This window comes from Equus quagga, chromosome 1 (assembly GCF_021613505.1).
Source record: "Equus quagga isolate Etosha38 chromosome 1, UCLA_HA_Equagga_1.0, whole genome shotgun sequence".
In the NCBI taxonomy this organism is placed as follows: Eukaryota; Metazoa; Chordata; class Mammalia; order Perissodactyla; family Equidae; genus Equus; species Equus quagga.
Window position 1 is genome coordinate 17,573,744 of NC_060267.1, and position 13,921 is coordinate 17,587,664.

At 39.6% G+C, this 13,921-nt stretch overlaps 1 protein-coding gene and 1 long non-coding RNA gene across 9 annotated transcripts in view; one reads left to right on the forward strand and one right to left on the reverse strand.

Annotated features, from left to right (window-relative positions):
* Window positions 1-13,921, reverse strand: part of DIP2B (disco interacting protein 2 homolog B) — a 209,928-nt gene that overhangs the window by 36,238 nt on the left and 159,769 nt on the right. For 4 of the 6 annotated variants that reach the window (XM_046663507.1, XM_046663474.1, XM_046663483.1 and 1 more), the window contains 10 exons: window positions 13,629-13,731; window positions 12,424-12,488; window positions 10,291-10,384; window positions 9,701-9,820; window positions 8,325-8,439; window positions 7,614-7,753; window positions 6,825-6,961; window positions 3,730-3,810; window positions 1,562-1,689; window positions 222-356 (listed from right to left, as the gene is read on the reverse strand). In XM_046663507.1, coding sequence (XP_046519463.1) covers window positions 222-356; window positions 1,562-1,689; window positions 3,730-3,810; window positions 6,825-6,961; window positions 7,614-7,753; window positions 8,325-8,439; window positions 9,701-9,820; window positions 10,291-10,384; window positions 12,424-12,488; window positions 13,629-13,731 — 1,118 coding nt within the window. The remainder of the gene's footprint in view (window positions 1-221; window positions 357-1,561; window positions 1,690-3,729; window positions 3,811-6,824; window positions 6,962-7,613; window positions 7,754-8,324; window positions 8,440-9,700; window positions 9,821-10,290; window positions 10,385-12,423; window positions 12,489-13,628; window positions 13,732-13,921) is intronic. The other 2 variants (XM_046663499.1, XM_046663491.1) reach the window with 1 other exon arrangement.
* On the forward strand, window positions 199-6,818 carry LOC124240479 (uncharacterized). 3 transcript variants are annotated; one of them, XR_006888884.1, is made up of 4 exons: window positions 199-307; window positions 2,818-2,912; window positions 4,141-4,231; window positions 6,103-6,818. It is a non-coding gene; the product is annotated as an uncharacterized LOC124240479 (long non-coding RNA). The 3 variants fall into 3 exon arrangements; XR_006888885.1 differs by lacking the exon at window positions 2,818-2,912 and adding an exon at window positions 2,344-2,460 and having other exon boundaries at window positions 225-307; XR_006888880.1 differs by having other exon boundaries at window positions 235-307; window positions 2,822-2,912.

Genomic DNA, 13,921 nt, shown 5'->3' on the forward strand with positions numbered 1-13,921 from the left:
GTTGGGACATAGTGATAAATAAGACAAAGTCCCTGTCTTCATGGAGCTTGCGTGTCAGAGAGACAGAACAAAAAAATCAATATAAAATAATGTCATGTTGTAATACACACTGGGAGAAAACTAAGGCGGGGTAAGGAGGTGGAGTGGTGTGCGGGGGGCGGACTACAAAGGCAGGGTGGTTGGGGAGCGCCTCCCTGAGGAGTGGACACTGGAGCAGAGACCTGAATGAGGTGAGGACGCGAGCCATGCGAAGATCTGGAGGAAGAGGTTTCCGGGCAGGAGGAACGGAAAGCGAAAAGGTTCTGAGGTAGGAACGAGCTTGGCAGGTTTGAGGAACAGCAAGAAGGCCAGTGTGCCTAGAGCAGAGTGGTGAAGCAGAGAGTGGTGGGGAGAGGTCAGATCCAGGCAAGGGCGGTCACAGAGGACCTGGCAGGCCAAGGGGACGGGGATGTTCTGAGTGAGGTCTCCGCTCAAACGTCCCCTTACTAGTGAGGCATTCCCAGACCACCCTATATAAACCGGCAAGCACACTCCCACCCGCTGTGTTCTTTCTGTAGAGCACTTATCAGCATCTCACACATTCTCTGTTTCCCTATGTGGTTCCTGTCTGTTTCCCCCAATGAGAATGTGAGCTTCACAAGGGCAGAGACTTGGCCACACCCTGAGCATCTGGAAGAGTGGCATACAGTTGGCACCCAATAAATATTTGTTGAATGAATGCACGAAAGAATGGGAAGTCACTGGAGAGCTGAATGTGCCAGCATGTCCAACCATCTCCCTTTCTTCCTTCCTTTTACCCACACATTTATTGAACACCTACCGTGTGCCAGGCACTGTGCTGAGTGCTGGGGATATGCTGTGACCAAGGACAGAAGGTCCAGCCCCGTGGAGTTTACCGCTCACAGGATGCCACATCATTATAACAAACTACATGTTTCAAGAACGGGTTCTGTATTGGTTTAATTAATTTTTCTTACTTAAAAAACTACAGGGACACTAAGATTGCTTTAAAGACATATGTCCATCATTGTAAATAGGACATCAATTACTCAAATATGTACCAAACATCCTTTCTTGAATTAATAAGCAAAGAAAAAAGGATATGTAATTGACTTCATCCATGGAATCTGAAATTAGCACTTATGTACTACGTCAGTCTCTGCGTTAAGATGGTATAATAATTTAGTTAGAGGTGAGTACGAGAAACAACTCCTAGATGTGAAACTCCTGTGGAGTAGCAGCTATCTCACCTAGACTGAATGGGCCTACTTCTGTATTGAAGGAATGCAGGAAGTTCAATGTTTTAGAATTCTCAGTCCTCAGGATTCAACAAATAGTAATAATTAAAAACTGAAATATAGGATATGGTTATGTCTTATTCCTCTCAATTACAGCCAAAGGACCAGACATTTTAAGATAAATGCTCAAAGCCCAGTTTCTGATATGTTTAACCAAAAATAATCATTTGGAAAGAGAATCTACAGAATACAACTCAAATCACCCTATAAAGAGATTTTAGAATCCACTGGAATTGCTAACACTGGAACTTTGTACTACTCACCTTCCTCTATAAACAGTCTTTATTGATTCAACAGCCAATCCAGTAGCAACAATGTCATCAGCATTATGTCTGCGACCACTAACCATCAGTAACCCATCCATTTTTCCAACCACAAACACCAAGCTGCCCTGAAAGGTAACAAGGATTTACCTTGATTTCCATAGTTCAAATACTAAAACAGACATTTTACTTCCTGCTTTGAAATAGATCTCATTAAAAATAGAAGAAAGAAAACAATATCATATTTTATGGATTCTAAGAAACTGTTTCACATCTTGACATCTCAGAAATCACTAGGGAAATCAGTGGCATCTTACACTTAATGGGTTCTCATGCTACATAAGAAGGGGATCCGTTCATATCGATTCTTAGGGAAGAATTTTATAAGAAAGCAACTAGGATTCCACACAAGCAGTTTATTTTCCCAGCCATGATTATGTATTAGTTCATCTTTTGTACCTATTCATGGGATGGATGCAGAGGAGAAAAATTTTAATTCATTTAATACTGGAATTAGGAAGAGATTAAAACAGTTTTAATGTGAGAATGACTGTTTCAGGTTCAAGGGTAATGCTGTTTCCATCTGGCAAGATTAGCAATCAGCGAATAACGAAAGGTCTAAGGAACACTATACGAGCCCCTCCTTTCCAGGAAGATAACAAGCTGCAGGAAAGTCTGCTGTCAATGCCCTTTTTAAAAGGCTGTATAAATAATTTTACTATCTGTTATTATCAATAATTCTCCCAGACCCATTTGCAATAAATTAATTTTTCCCATTACAGAATTCCTAAATTTCTTGGACCATTTACATATATTCAATGATGAAGTAGTCATCTCCATGTGAATGTCACTCACTGATTTACTGGGCACAATATAGGGCCACACAGTGACTGACCTAGGTAAGTAAGACATAACCTCTGGTCTCAAGAAGCTACTGGCCCATCCCAGAAGACAGAAGAGAACCAGCCATTTCCCAAATAGTCTGAAAAGAGCTACAGGAAGTAAATAAAGAGAACGAGACAGTCACAGCTAGTCCCCCAATGTCCGTTTCTCTATTTCTTTCACAGTAATAGAATTTTTAGCTGGGCATGGCTGATGAAAATAAAGACTGCATTTCAGCCTCCCCTGCAGGTAGGCGGCCATGTGACTAGTTCAGAACAATGAGATATACGTGGAAGTGTCGCTCAGCAGCTTCAGGGAATCTTCCTTAAGAGACAGTAAGACTGCACGCTTTTCTCTGTCCTGTTTCCTGGAAGGCAGATGTGATGGCTGGAGCTCCATCTTGGACCTAACTAGCAGAGCTGGGTCTTTGAGAATTTCTTGGTGCTGAGTGAAGAAGTCAAGACAGCAGGTATAGACTTCTCTTTCTAGGACAGCAGTTCTCTTAGAGGTATGCCCTCACCTCCACTGCCCCCATAAATAGTGGGGAAGAAACAAATAAAATTAGACCTTTTCTTATATAAGGTAAGCTGTTAAGAGGAGAAGAAAGAGAGGGTAAGGCGGTAATTAGTGATGGATGAAGGTATAAGGGCTTAACTGCGATAATGAATGCCTATTACTTATAAAATAAAATCCACGCTTCCCATCATGTCACGCGAAGCCCTTCATGATGGAGCTCTCTGCCTTGCTTGTTGGCTCATGCAGCTAACTGCGAGCTCTCGGAGAACAGGTTTTATATCCTAATTGTCCCTGTAAACTCAGTGCCTATAAATACCAGTTGCTGAAAAACAAATTGCTTTCATTCAAAGAATTCAAAGTCAATTCATTCAAAGAATTGACTATCACACATGGTGTAGTGCTGACGCTTTGTATGAAAATGCTTTGTACTCTATTTACTATGGTTTCCCTTTGCTATTGAAGGTAACTTTTTCAGCACTATTCTAAATTATTGAAACATATTAATCAAATCAAAGAAAGCTAGCAAGAATAAGTGACGAGAGTTTTGAAAATAAAAAAGGAATGACTTAGTTTGAAGGACTGAAATGAACTTGGGTAACGGAAACAATAAACATTAACTCATTTTATAACATTCTTATTATAGGAACTGCCCTAAATATAAAAGTGTCCTTGTAACACTCTTGAACTAATCAGAATATGCTCTGTTCTGTGAACTACAGTACAAATATTTGGATCAGATGCACCAAAACAAACATGAGAGTATCACTTACCGGCCCCACAAACCCCAGCAATCCTGACCGGATGAATGGCACGTCCCCAACAGGAGAGCCTGTGGAATTCACTGGAATCACCTAAGAGACAGAAGGAAGAAAGTGAAAATCTGAGCTTTGTCTTAAAAATTGTGTTTGATTTTTTAAAAGTCTTTAAAAAAATTATAACAGTAATACATGCTTGTTGAAAAGCTGAAATTATATAAATAGTGAATCCAGTGATCCACCTCCTTAAGAGATAACATTTACAATTCGTAGTTTCTCTCTCTAGAATTTTTTCAGATGTGCATATCAACATATTAAAATTTTTTTAAGGGATTATATTATAAATAGTGTTTTGCAACTTGCTTTTTCACAAACTGTATGTTACATATTTTGCACATAATATCTGTATTTTGGATACCGTTACAGGTTGGTAACAGTCGATCAGCTCCCTTTGTACGATAGTTCTGTAACGCACCATCGCATGGGGGACGGGAGAGCACAGCCCTTGGAGTCAGATGTAAGCTCAGTTTCTGGTTCTGCCACTTGCTGGTAATGTGGACTCTGGGTAAATTCCTGGACTTCCCTACGCTTCATTTCTTTGGCCATAAAATGGAACTCCCAATGCCCTTCACAGGCTGACGGTCAAGATGAAGGGAATAGAAACAGATCTGCAGACATACGCACAGTGCCTGCCCAAAGTCACCACTCAGGAAACTACTGGAATTAGTACTATTAGAATGTACCTAGTCTTTCTGGCTGTGTAGGTCATTCTAATTTTTCACTATTAAAAATGGTGCTTTACTAAATACTCCTGTACATATTTTTGTGCGTTTGTACAAAAGGCATGATGAGTCTTCCATTTTAACAGGCTATGCTATAAAATTATTACAGCAATTTACACTCCACTAATATCCATAAGAATGTTTTTACTATACTTTGTCAATCTGGTAGGCAAAAAAAGATATCCCACTGTTACTTTAACTGCATTTCTTTATAAGCAATATGGATTAAATTCTTTTCCTTTATTTACTGGCCATTTGCATTTCTTTTGTGAATAGCCTATTCATGTCTCCTGTCTATTTTTTTCTATTTCACTGGTTTTTTTCCCTTTAATTTTTAAGATTTCTTTTTTTATACAGGGAACAATTATAACAAGAGCTAACATTTATTAAATGCTTATCATGAGTCAGGCATGTTCCAATTGCTTTAGCTAATCCTCAAGACAGCCCTAGGAAGGAGGATTCTTATTTCCCTTTTACGGATGAGGATGTGAGGCGCAGAGTTGCATCTGCCTCCTAGCAAACAGCTAGTAAGTGAAGGCGATGGAAAATTAGCTCTTTGCTCTCATGTGTTACAAGAGTTTTCTCACCAGTAGTTTATTTTTAAAATGCACTTTTATTTTCTGACCAGTCATTACTAGGTCTTTTGTCCTGGTGAGATGTTAACCCACTCTCAGGGTTTAAATATAAGAATCTAGTAAGAAAGATACTAGAAACTTTAATTTGTAAAACCAAGGCAACAGTTTTCTCCTTTTTGGGTTAGGATTTTTATTCTACTTCACTATTATTATATTTATACTGCAGATTTCAAAATTTCGTCATCACTATGAACCTGGCAGTTTGATATTAAATCTGAGAATTTTGACTAGGCATTGTCCTCACAGGAATGGCAACATAATAAAATATTATCAGTATCTTCGAATATTGCTTGAGGATCTCATTTACAGCAAGGAAAATGCAATGAAGAAAAATTCAGATCTTGGAAATATATGTAATCCAAGCACTTAAAAATGAGAGAAATAGAGTGAGATCTAAATTAGTAAAATGTACACATACTCAGCAGAGGTAATTAGTCACCTGAGAAAGTAAACCCAGAGACTGGCGGTGAACATATGCTTTAAGAGTCTGCGAAGATCGACTTCTATCAAGTTGAACTGCTCACAACTTTTGAAGATAGGCCAAGAAGGTAGTAGTAAAAAGATGATGATGATGATGGTAATGACAGACAGACATTTAATAATTTATACCATTTTAGGTTGTGTAAACACAGACGATGGTCAGCCAGGAGCTCTTAACCTTCTTCAGCCACCACACCATTCATATAGCTAACACTCTTCCCCGGTTACATCTACTGCTACATAATTTCATATGCTGACTTTCAAGGGGGACAGATGTGCCCTGCCATGCTGAAACTGAGAATCACCAGTCTAAATGAGCCCAAAAGGAAGCTGGAAGAACTGAAAAGCGGCAGTGGTCATATAGGCCCCGTCTAGTAGGAAGGTGAAATGGCCCATAAACTGGAGTTCTCTGTTCCCTAAAAGGTACCCTGAGGCAGGTTAATCCCAATTATGAAATACAGACAATTAATTATGCTTGTTCTGATTTCCAGGCTCACCAGGCACCTTTCATCACAATTTGGCTTCACGTGCAGAAGTGCCTGCAGGGAAACAATGTGCTAGTTCCTCTAGAATACGAGCTATTTGAGGAGCTTTGTGTGTTTTCCTGTTGCACCACAAGCATCTAGAACAGTGCCAGATACATAGAAGGTGCTCGATAAATATTTGTCTGAAAGGTTGAAGAATGGGAGCAATCTGCCCTGTGACAGGACAGTTCATTTTTCATCAGTAACCCGGCATTCTGGTTTACATCAGTCTCTACAAGCTCGGTTAACGTGAGTCTACTCTCAAGAGATGGATCCATTCTCACCATACTCTCAAGATTAAACTTTTGGGTTTATAAAGCTCAAACCATGGCATATTCACCAGAGTGAGTTTTTGTGAGGCCTCTTACTCTTTATTTACCTAGATAAGCAATAGCACTTCCTGTGTGCCAGGTGATGTTCTAAGCACTTTATAAACATTAACTCTTTCAGTTCTCATGACAATCCTATGAGGTAGGTACTACGATTGCTCACATTTTAAAGATAAGGAAATTGGGGCAGAGAGAGACTAAGCAACTCACCCAAGGTCAGCAGGGAGTGGCAGACTTAGGATTCGAACTTGAGCAGTCCACGCTCTCCACTGCTACACTATGCCATGCCCATCAGCCAGCTCATCTGCCCTGGGATATCTGACCTCCCCAGTCTCCCCGAGAAGCTTGCATAGCACGTACCTCAAATGTACTTTTTGTCACACCAGCAAGCCCAAAGTACATCATGCCTCCTGTTCTGGAGCTGACACAGATTTCTCCGATTTCATCTGTTTTGCAGAGTTGGGGAGGTCCATCGGGTCTCACAATGCACATCATCCCTGGTGTACAGAAGAGACAGTTAAGGTACAGAGATCTGGAAAACTCCTGCAAAATAACAGCTCGTCCCTGTGAACCCAGGAAAACTTAGCATTTACTGAGTGGCATTAAGTAAGAATACCAAACAGGAATGTTAAAAATAGACCTGACACTACAAAAATATACCTGAAATTTCTATTTTTTTAACCCTGATGATAAATATTTTTAAAAATTCAGCAGCTAAAACACAAAACAGATGCAGACTGAAACTTTTAAAGAGAGTGACATATTAAAAATAACTGCAAAGTCCAAAAAAATAGGTTAAATGAATTTACCCCTAGGCAGGTCAAACTCAAACCCTCAAGAAAGCAGTGTGCTCTAACTTTCTGCCGGCCCCAAGGTCTTGGCAATTAGTGAAAACCAGACAATTTTAGCATCACTCAGTCCTTAGCTTTCCATGTGAACAACTGTCATTGAAGCATTCAAATTAAATCATCCCATACTGTCAGGAGGCAAGTACAATCAGAATCACCTAACTATTAGAGAGGCTTTGAGAAATGAAGTGACTAAGTTCTGAATTTTAGATTCCTGGTTTTGAATCTCATATTTTATTAGGCTTGACTATCTCTAATGAGAAATCTTTATGGAAAACTAAACGTGCTCCTGAGAACTCACCACCGGGCATTACGTGTCCCACGTCCTGGACCGTCAGTGCTGAATTTTTATCTTCGGTATTGACCCGTATGACCCCATAGCTCAATCCATTCATTGAGAGAATGGCTCTTCCCGGCAAAGGGGCCCCTGGAACTCCAGGCCTGAAAACAAAAATAAACTCATCAAATCTGGCAAATTAAATGATAGTAAGAGAAAAGTATGAATATGTAGGAAAGCAAACATCCTCTGGCTGCTATACACAAAAATACTCATTTTCTCTACCAAAAACATGCAGAATTAATCAAATTCATATGGACAAAGCATGGCCAACTTTCATTCAGGTGGAAAAAGCAAATTTTAATCAGTAGTTCAGAAGAGATTGGCTTGTGTGTACTGTATATGTACTTTCCATACTTGAGCTATGATCAAGAACAGCCTATTTCAGTCTAAGTTGCTAACTAAGGATTCCAAAGAGCAAAACAACACAGAAAAAGAACTAATTCACAAATGCAAGATGAGAAGAACTAAAGTAAATCTTCAGTTTGCCAGTTACACTTAGGGTGAGAGTGGGAAAAATAAATGAGATGCTTCAAACTGCTTTATAAAATCATTTCCACTTTCAGGCTTATGAAGCAGAAAATTAGCCAGCACTCCTTGGGATCGCCTAGTAAATACTGCACGTTGGATCAAAATTGTAAATTACATCCGGAGCACCAACATTCTGAATAATACCTTCGGATTGCGACAGTCATGGCTTCCGCAGAAGTAGCACATGGACAGATGGCCTCAGGCTTCAATCCATGGCTTTGGAACAGGCTCAGGAAGGCATCACAGGATGACACAGACCCTAAGGAGGTGGAACAGATCAACTTGAAAGCTGAAATTGTGCTTTTCATTACTACAGGAAACTGGCAAAGAGTGGAGAGCCGACACATTTGTTTCTCACGAGAACTCTCATGGTACACCATTAATTCCATACAAATATTTTACTGTGCCTGTTAGATGGCTGATACACTTCAAGGACAAATGAATGCTCATCCAGCCCACGAAAGGTGACTGACGCTATTTAAAGTTATAACCTGGAATCCAGCTGCTCCCACCAAACTGCCCGATCAGCAGCAGAGATGCGTGGCAGGCAACAGGTTGCCAGTTTGGAACTGAGCAACTCTCCCTGAAGTCACTATTTCAGCCAGTGCAGGACTAATATTCTGGCTTAGTTCCACCCTCTTCTGTGTGATTTTCTCTGCCTTGTTTCTTATTAAGGTCAATCCCATGTCTGTGTTTTATACCAGGATGACCATTGTGACTACTGACAAAAATCCGTTTATGAAAAAGAGCACAGCATCTAAAGCTTTACCTGATTCCACTGTGTGGCGGCTCAGGGTGTCTGTGCTTGTGGGGAAAAGCTGGTAACACGGTAAGATTTCTAAAAGCTTTTGCAAATTCCTTTGATTTGATGATAAGGGGAATTTTCATAAAGTCCAGACACTCAGTTACATCAAGTCACCTTCTTAATGCTCATTTTAATTACATGATAGAAAAAGGATATAAATGAGTGAGCAAGAAGGAGTGGTTTTAAAAGCTTGTGGACCTACAGGATGATGAATGGATAAATAAAATGTGGTATATTTATACAATGCAATATTATATGGCAATAAAAAGGAATGAAGCATGAACACATGCTACGGCACAGATGAACTGGAAAACATGCTCAGTGGAAGAAGCCTGTCACGAAAGACCACGTAAGCACGACTGCATTTATATGAAATGTCCAGGATAGGTAAATCTACAGAGACAGAAAGTAGAGTAGCAGTAGCCTAGGGCTAGGGGACAGAGGGTGAGAGATGGGCAGCGACTACTCATGGGTATGGGGTCTCCTTTTGGGGTGATGTCGTTATAAACTTAGATCACGGTGGCAGTTGCCTAACTCTGTGAATATACTGAAACCATTGAACTGTACACTTTAAATGGGTGAGTTGCATGGTATGTGAATTATATCTCAATACGGATGTTAAGAAAAAAAATAATAAACTTACAGAAAACAAGGCAAAAACCTCAATCTACCAAAAGAAAGGATATTCCCAGACCCACATCCTAGAAATACTCACAGGGATTAGCTCCATCAGTCACAATTAACATCCGGAGGGAACTCAAGCTCACATCTCTTTGGTCCCGATGTGCCATCATAGCCCAGTGCAAGTCTCGACACTTTACTAAAGCTACCTTGGCTATAAATTCAAAAGGGATAAAGTTAACACACACATGCCCGCTAAATGGGTACATAATACAATAAAAACATTTTTACTTATTTTAGAGATCACGATGTTCACTTAGGGAAGATAAAAAAGGTTTCAGAGAAATTGTGCCAGGTGCTCCAAGGTAGCAGCAACTGACAGGACACACAACCATTTTGCTCACTGTGACCTGTAGGCAGGCCACATTTCCCAGCCAATGAAGCTTTGAACACCAAAGCACCCAATAAATCTAATTCAGGGCTCAGATTCAGGCAAATTCATCTTAATTCTTAAGAAGGACATAAGCGAGATGAAATAGACAACATACCTAATTTTATAGTAATTGAACTCTAAAATTTGTCAAGCCACCTAGGCAAAGGATTATGTCCCCAGAGAGAAATTTGAAAATCCCTGAAATCTTAGCTCAAACAGCTACATAACGGAAGCTTAGATGCTGTAACTACCTTTGTGGGCATGTACTCTTTGGACCCAAGAGAGAGGGCAAGTCTTCATAACGGAATAGGGTACGCTAATTGTATGCATCTTATTCATTACATTCTGAAAAGCAAAGAAAGATAAAAAGCAATCAATACCTAAGACATACTTAGCATTTTAAAATTGAGCTGATATTTTGTTAAAGACTGTAATCATACAAGTAATACTCAAATACATGCTCTTTGAAAAAATCTGAAATATTAACTTTAAGGTTGAAGTCTCCTTTGCCACCCACCCTCACACCTGGTCCCCTCCTCTCCTCCTCAGAGAGGATCAACGTTATGAATCTGGGATGTTTCCTTCCAGTCCTTTTTCTACGTATTTACATATGTATTTGTCCCCATAGAAACGTAAAGGATTTTTAACATATAAGATGTATTACACATACATCGGCAACTTTCTTTTTTTCACTTAAATTGTTTTAGAGCCAAATCTATGCACATCAGTATAAGAGATCTACACAATTCTTTTGAACTGCTACATAGTGTTCCATAGTATGACTATACTACCATTTATTTGGGCATTTCTTTATTATTGACAATTTTTTTGCTATTAGAGTGTTTCAAGGGACATATTTATACTCCCTTCCCTGGGCAGGTGTGCAAGTGTTTCTCCAGGGCAGACACAGAAAAGTGGTCCTGTGGGGCCTAGGAGAGATGCTCTTCAAATCTGACAGACACTGCCAAGCTGCCCTCCCACCCACTCAGTGCCTTCACCATGGTCAGGCTCACCACATACCACAAAGGTGTGGGCAGTACAAAGCAAGAAACCCAAGTTTCCCTGTTGCTCAGAGAGGTCCTGCCCAGACCTGTTAGGTGTTTGGGTAGATAAAGCCGAGTGAGCTGAGGGAGTAACGCAATTTGGTATCTCTCCTGCCACCCAAACCAAACATACCTAGGACTCCCTGCCCCCAAAGAGACTCAACCTCAAGAGAAAGTAACTCTTAGTATTTAGACTGGCCATTTTGTTCAGGATCTAAGTGGCCCAAAGAAACGAAGATTATAAGCTTCTTTTTCCTCCCTGCCTCAAGTTTCTAGCTATGGTGAGACACTTTTGGATTTCAGGGAAAGAACAGTTTTTATAACTAACTCTTCACACATGTCCCTATCTTGTTCTTTGTGTCACAAGGAGAAGATCCCTCTAACTTCCCACAAGGGATTTTTAACTGCTGATAAAAAACAAAATGGGAAGGGCTTCAGAAAAGAGCTGGAAAGTAGCATCAAGGACTAAGGCTATTACTAATCTGAGGGGTCCTGGGTGAAAACGGTCCCTCCTCCTCTTCCTTCATGCTTCACTTTCAACTCTTTCTCAGAATCCTGTACCGTGTAAGGAAGGTGGACGAGGTCCCGTCGGAGATCCTTTTCAACTCCAGAATCTGTTATCTCTCCTCTCTCCCTACTCCTAATCAGCATGCTACATATGATAGCTTTTCCCACTTGAACTGTCCCCTCTCTTGACCTCCACCTCAAAAATATCTCTGTATGGCTAAATCTTATTTATTTTTCAAAGTCCAACTCAACTTCACCTCTTCCATAAAAATAGCCTTGATGCCAGAGCTGAGAGGAGCTCACCTTTCTCTAACCCCCATAGCATGTTACCTGCTTCCTCTGTTACAGAAAGTAGCCTGAGCTACCTCATCACTCCATTCTTTCACTGCAGCACGGAGTCATTCCATACATTTTGTCCAACAGAAAGGCTGGATGTTATTAGCTACAGTTGCCAAGTTCTAAATATATTTATGTAATCCTTTCTTCAGAAACATACTTTTTAAATCATCAATAAATATTTAGTGACTTGTAGAACCTTTTAGGCTTTGAGCCATCATAGCAGATGTTTTTAACATTTTTGATCCTAAGTTCTCCCACATACTATTATGTGAAGGGTATACCCAACTACACATGAAGAAAAAACAGAATTACATTCTCCTTAAAAAAAAATTACTATTTGTACTACAAAATTAAACTCCTCTGGAGAATATTATTGATCTTTTGGGGGCTTAAATTTCAATCAAGCACTGAGAGATGCTCTGGTTACCCAGCATGCAGATTGACCTGAATCCTGAGCACAATGTACCCTACAGGCCTTAATTCTGAGGAGCTTACCGCAAACATGCCATGCCACAGCCCAGCATCCTTCTTAAAGTCTAAAACATTTACTACTGTTTCCCCTAAAATAGAAAAAACACACGGAAATCATCTTTAGTGTTAAGTAGCAAAGTCATGTCACTTGCCTCTATGAAACAACTGATTTGGTACTTTGAAAGAAATTACTAAAAGCTCTCAGGGTCTTTTGATTACTTGAGGGTCCCCTCAAGTCGGCTCGGGGACTGATCAAGAGACAATGAGTTCAAAATTCCTTATGGCTTAGGCACTATCTTCCAAGAGATAATATTTTTTCCCTAATTATATAAAGAACATATGTTTACTTTAGAGACTTCGGAAGTTTCCTGAACACATGTAAAAGATTACACTTCCTAGAGAAAATAAAAAATGTTGGTTGTATATATATCTGTAACTTTTATCTACATAGACACACATATTTTAAGCATGCTTATAGATAGATAGCTAACATAACAAAAGTGGCATACACTGCTCTGTATCTAATTTGTTTCCACTTAATGATATATTGAAACAATTGCCCCCTATCTTTAATATTCAAGAACATGGGTTGTAATGCCTGAGGGTATATAACCCATTATATGAACTGTTATAATTTGATCAATCCTTATTTTTTGGCATTTTGATTGCTTCCATTATATATACACTTTACCAAACAATGCTACTCTATAACACACATGTATTAACTTGTTTCATTCTATGAAAGGAAAATAAAACACTAAAAAAATTAATATTGTAAAGAATATGCTAAGGCAAATAGTTCTCACACAATATATATCAACACATCTAAAATTCAACAATATAGAATACACTTTTGTGTTTGAATTTGTGCTTTCCCGTAGCTAAATTTCTTTGACTTTAACTCCAAACCATACAGCTGGTGGCAGCTCTATACACAGGGCAAGATAGAGACACCTGACGCGCCGCAGCTAAGAAACACATGGTTTTAATTAATTTTCTAATTCTGCACTCTAGAATCATGTTTTACAAATTTGGTTTGCCCAGAATTTTAGTTCCTTTAAATTACAGCATATTTGTGAAAAAGAAGATAGCAAAAGCAAGCCAAGAATGTGTCTTAGAACATGTCACACTGAATTTGGTCATTAACTGGAATCCAATCACTGGGGACTCTGCTGTAGTCACATATATCTGAGGCTCACAATGAGGGCAGTCATGGGACGAAGTCTGACCTTCAGAATAATTGCAGGCCTGGGATAGAGCTTGGCAGTGAGACAACATCGCAAGGCGGGACACCGTGACTCCCATTACACTCCCTTCTTTGCTTGTTTTATACTAGAAAAAAAAAAACACCAAACAAAACATCAGAAACACAACAAAATGGGTAATTTCAAATGACAAAACTAGAATCCAAAAACGAAATTCAGATAAGCCATGATAACGGGCCGAATTTAACATGTTTCACAGGAATATTTGAGGCTACGCATTTGGGCCCTGAACTCTAATCACACAAAGATAGGACTGG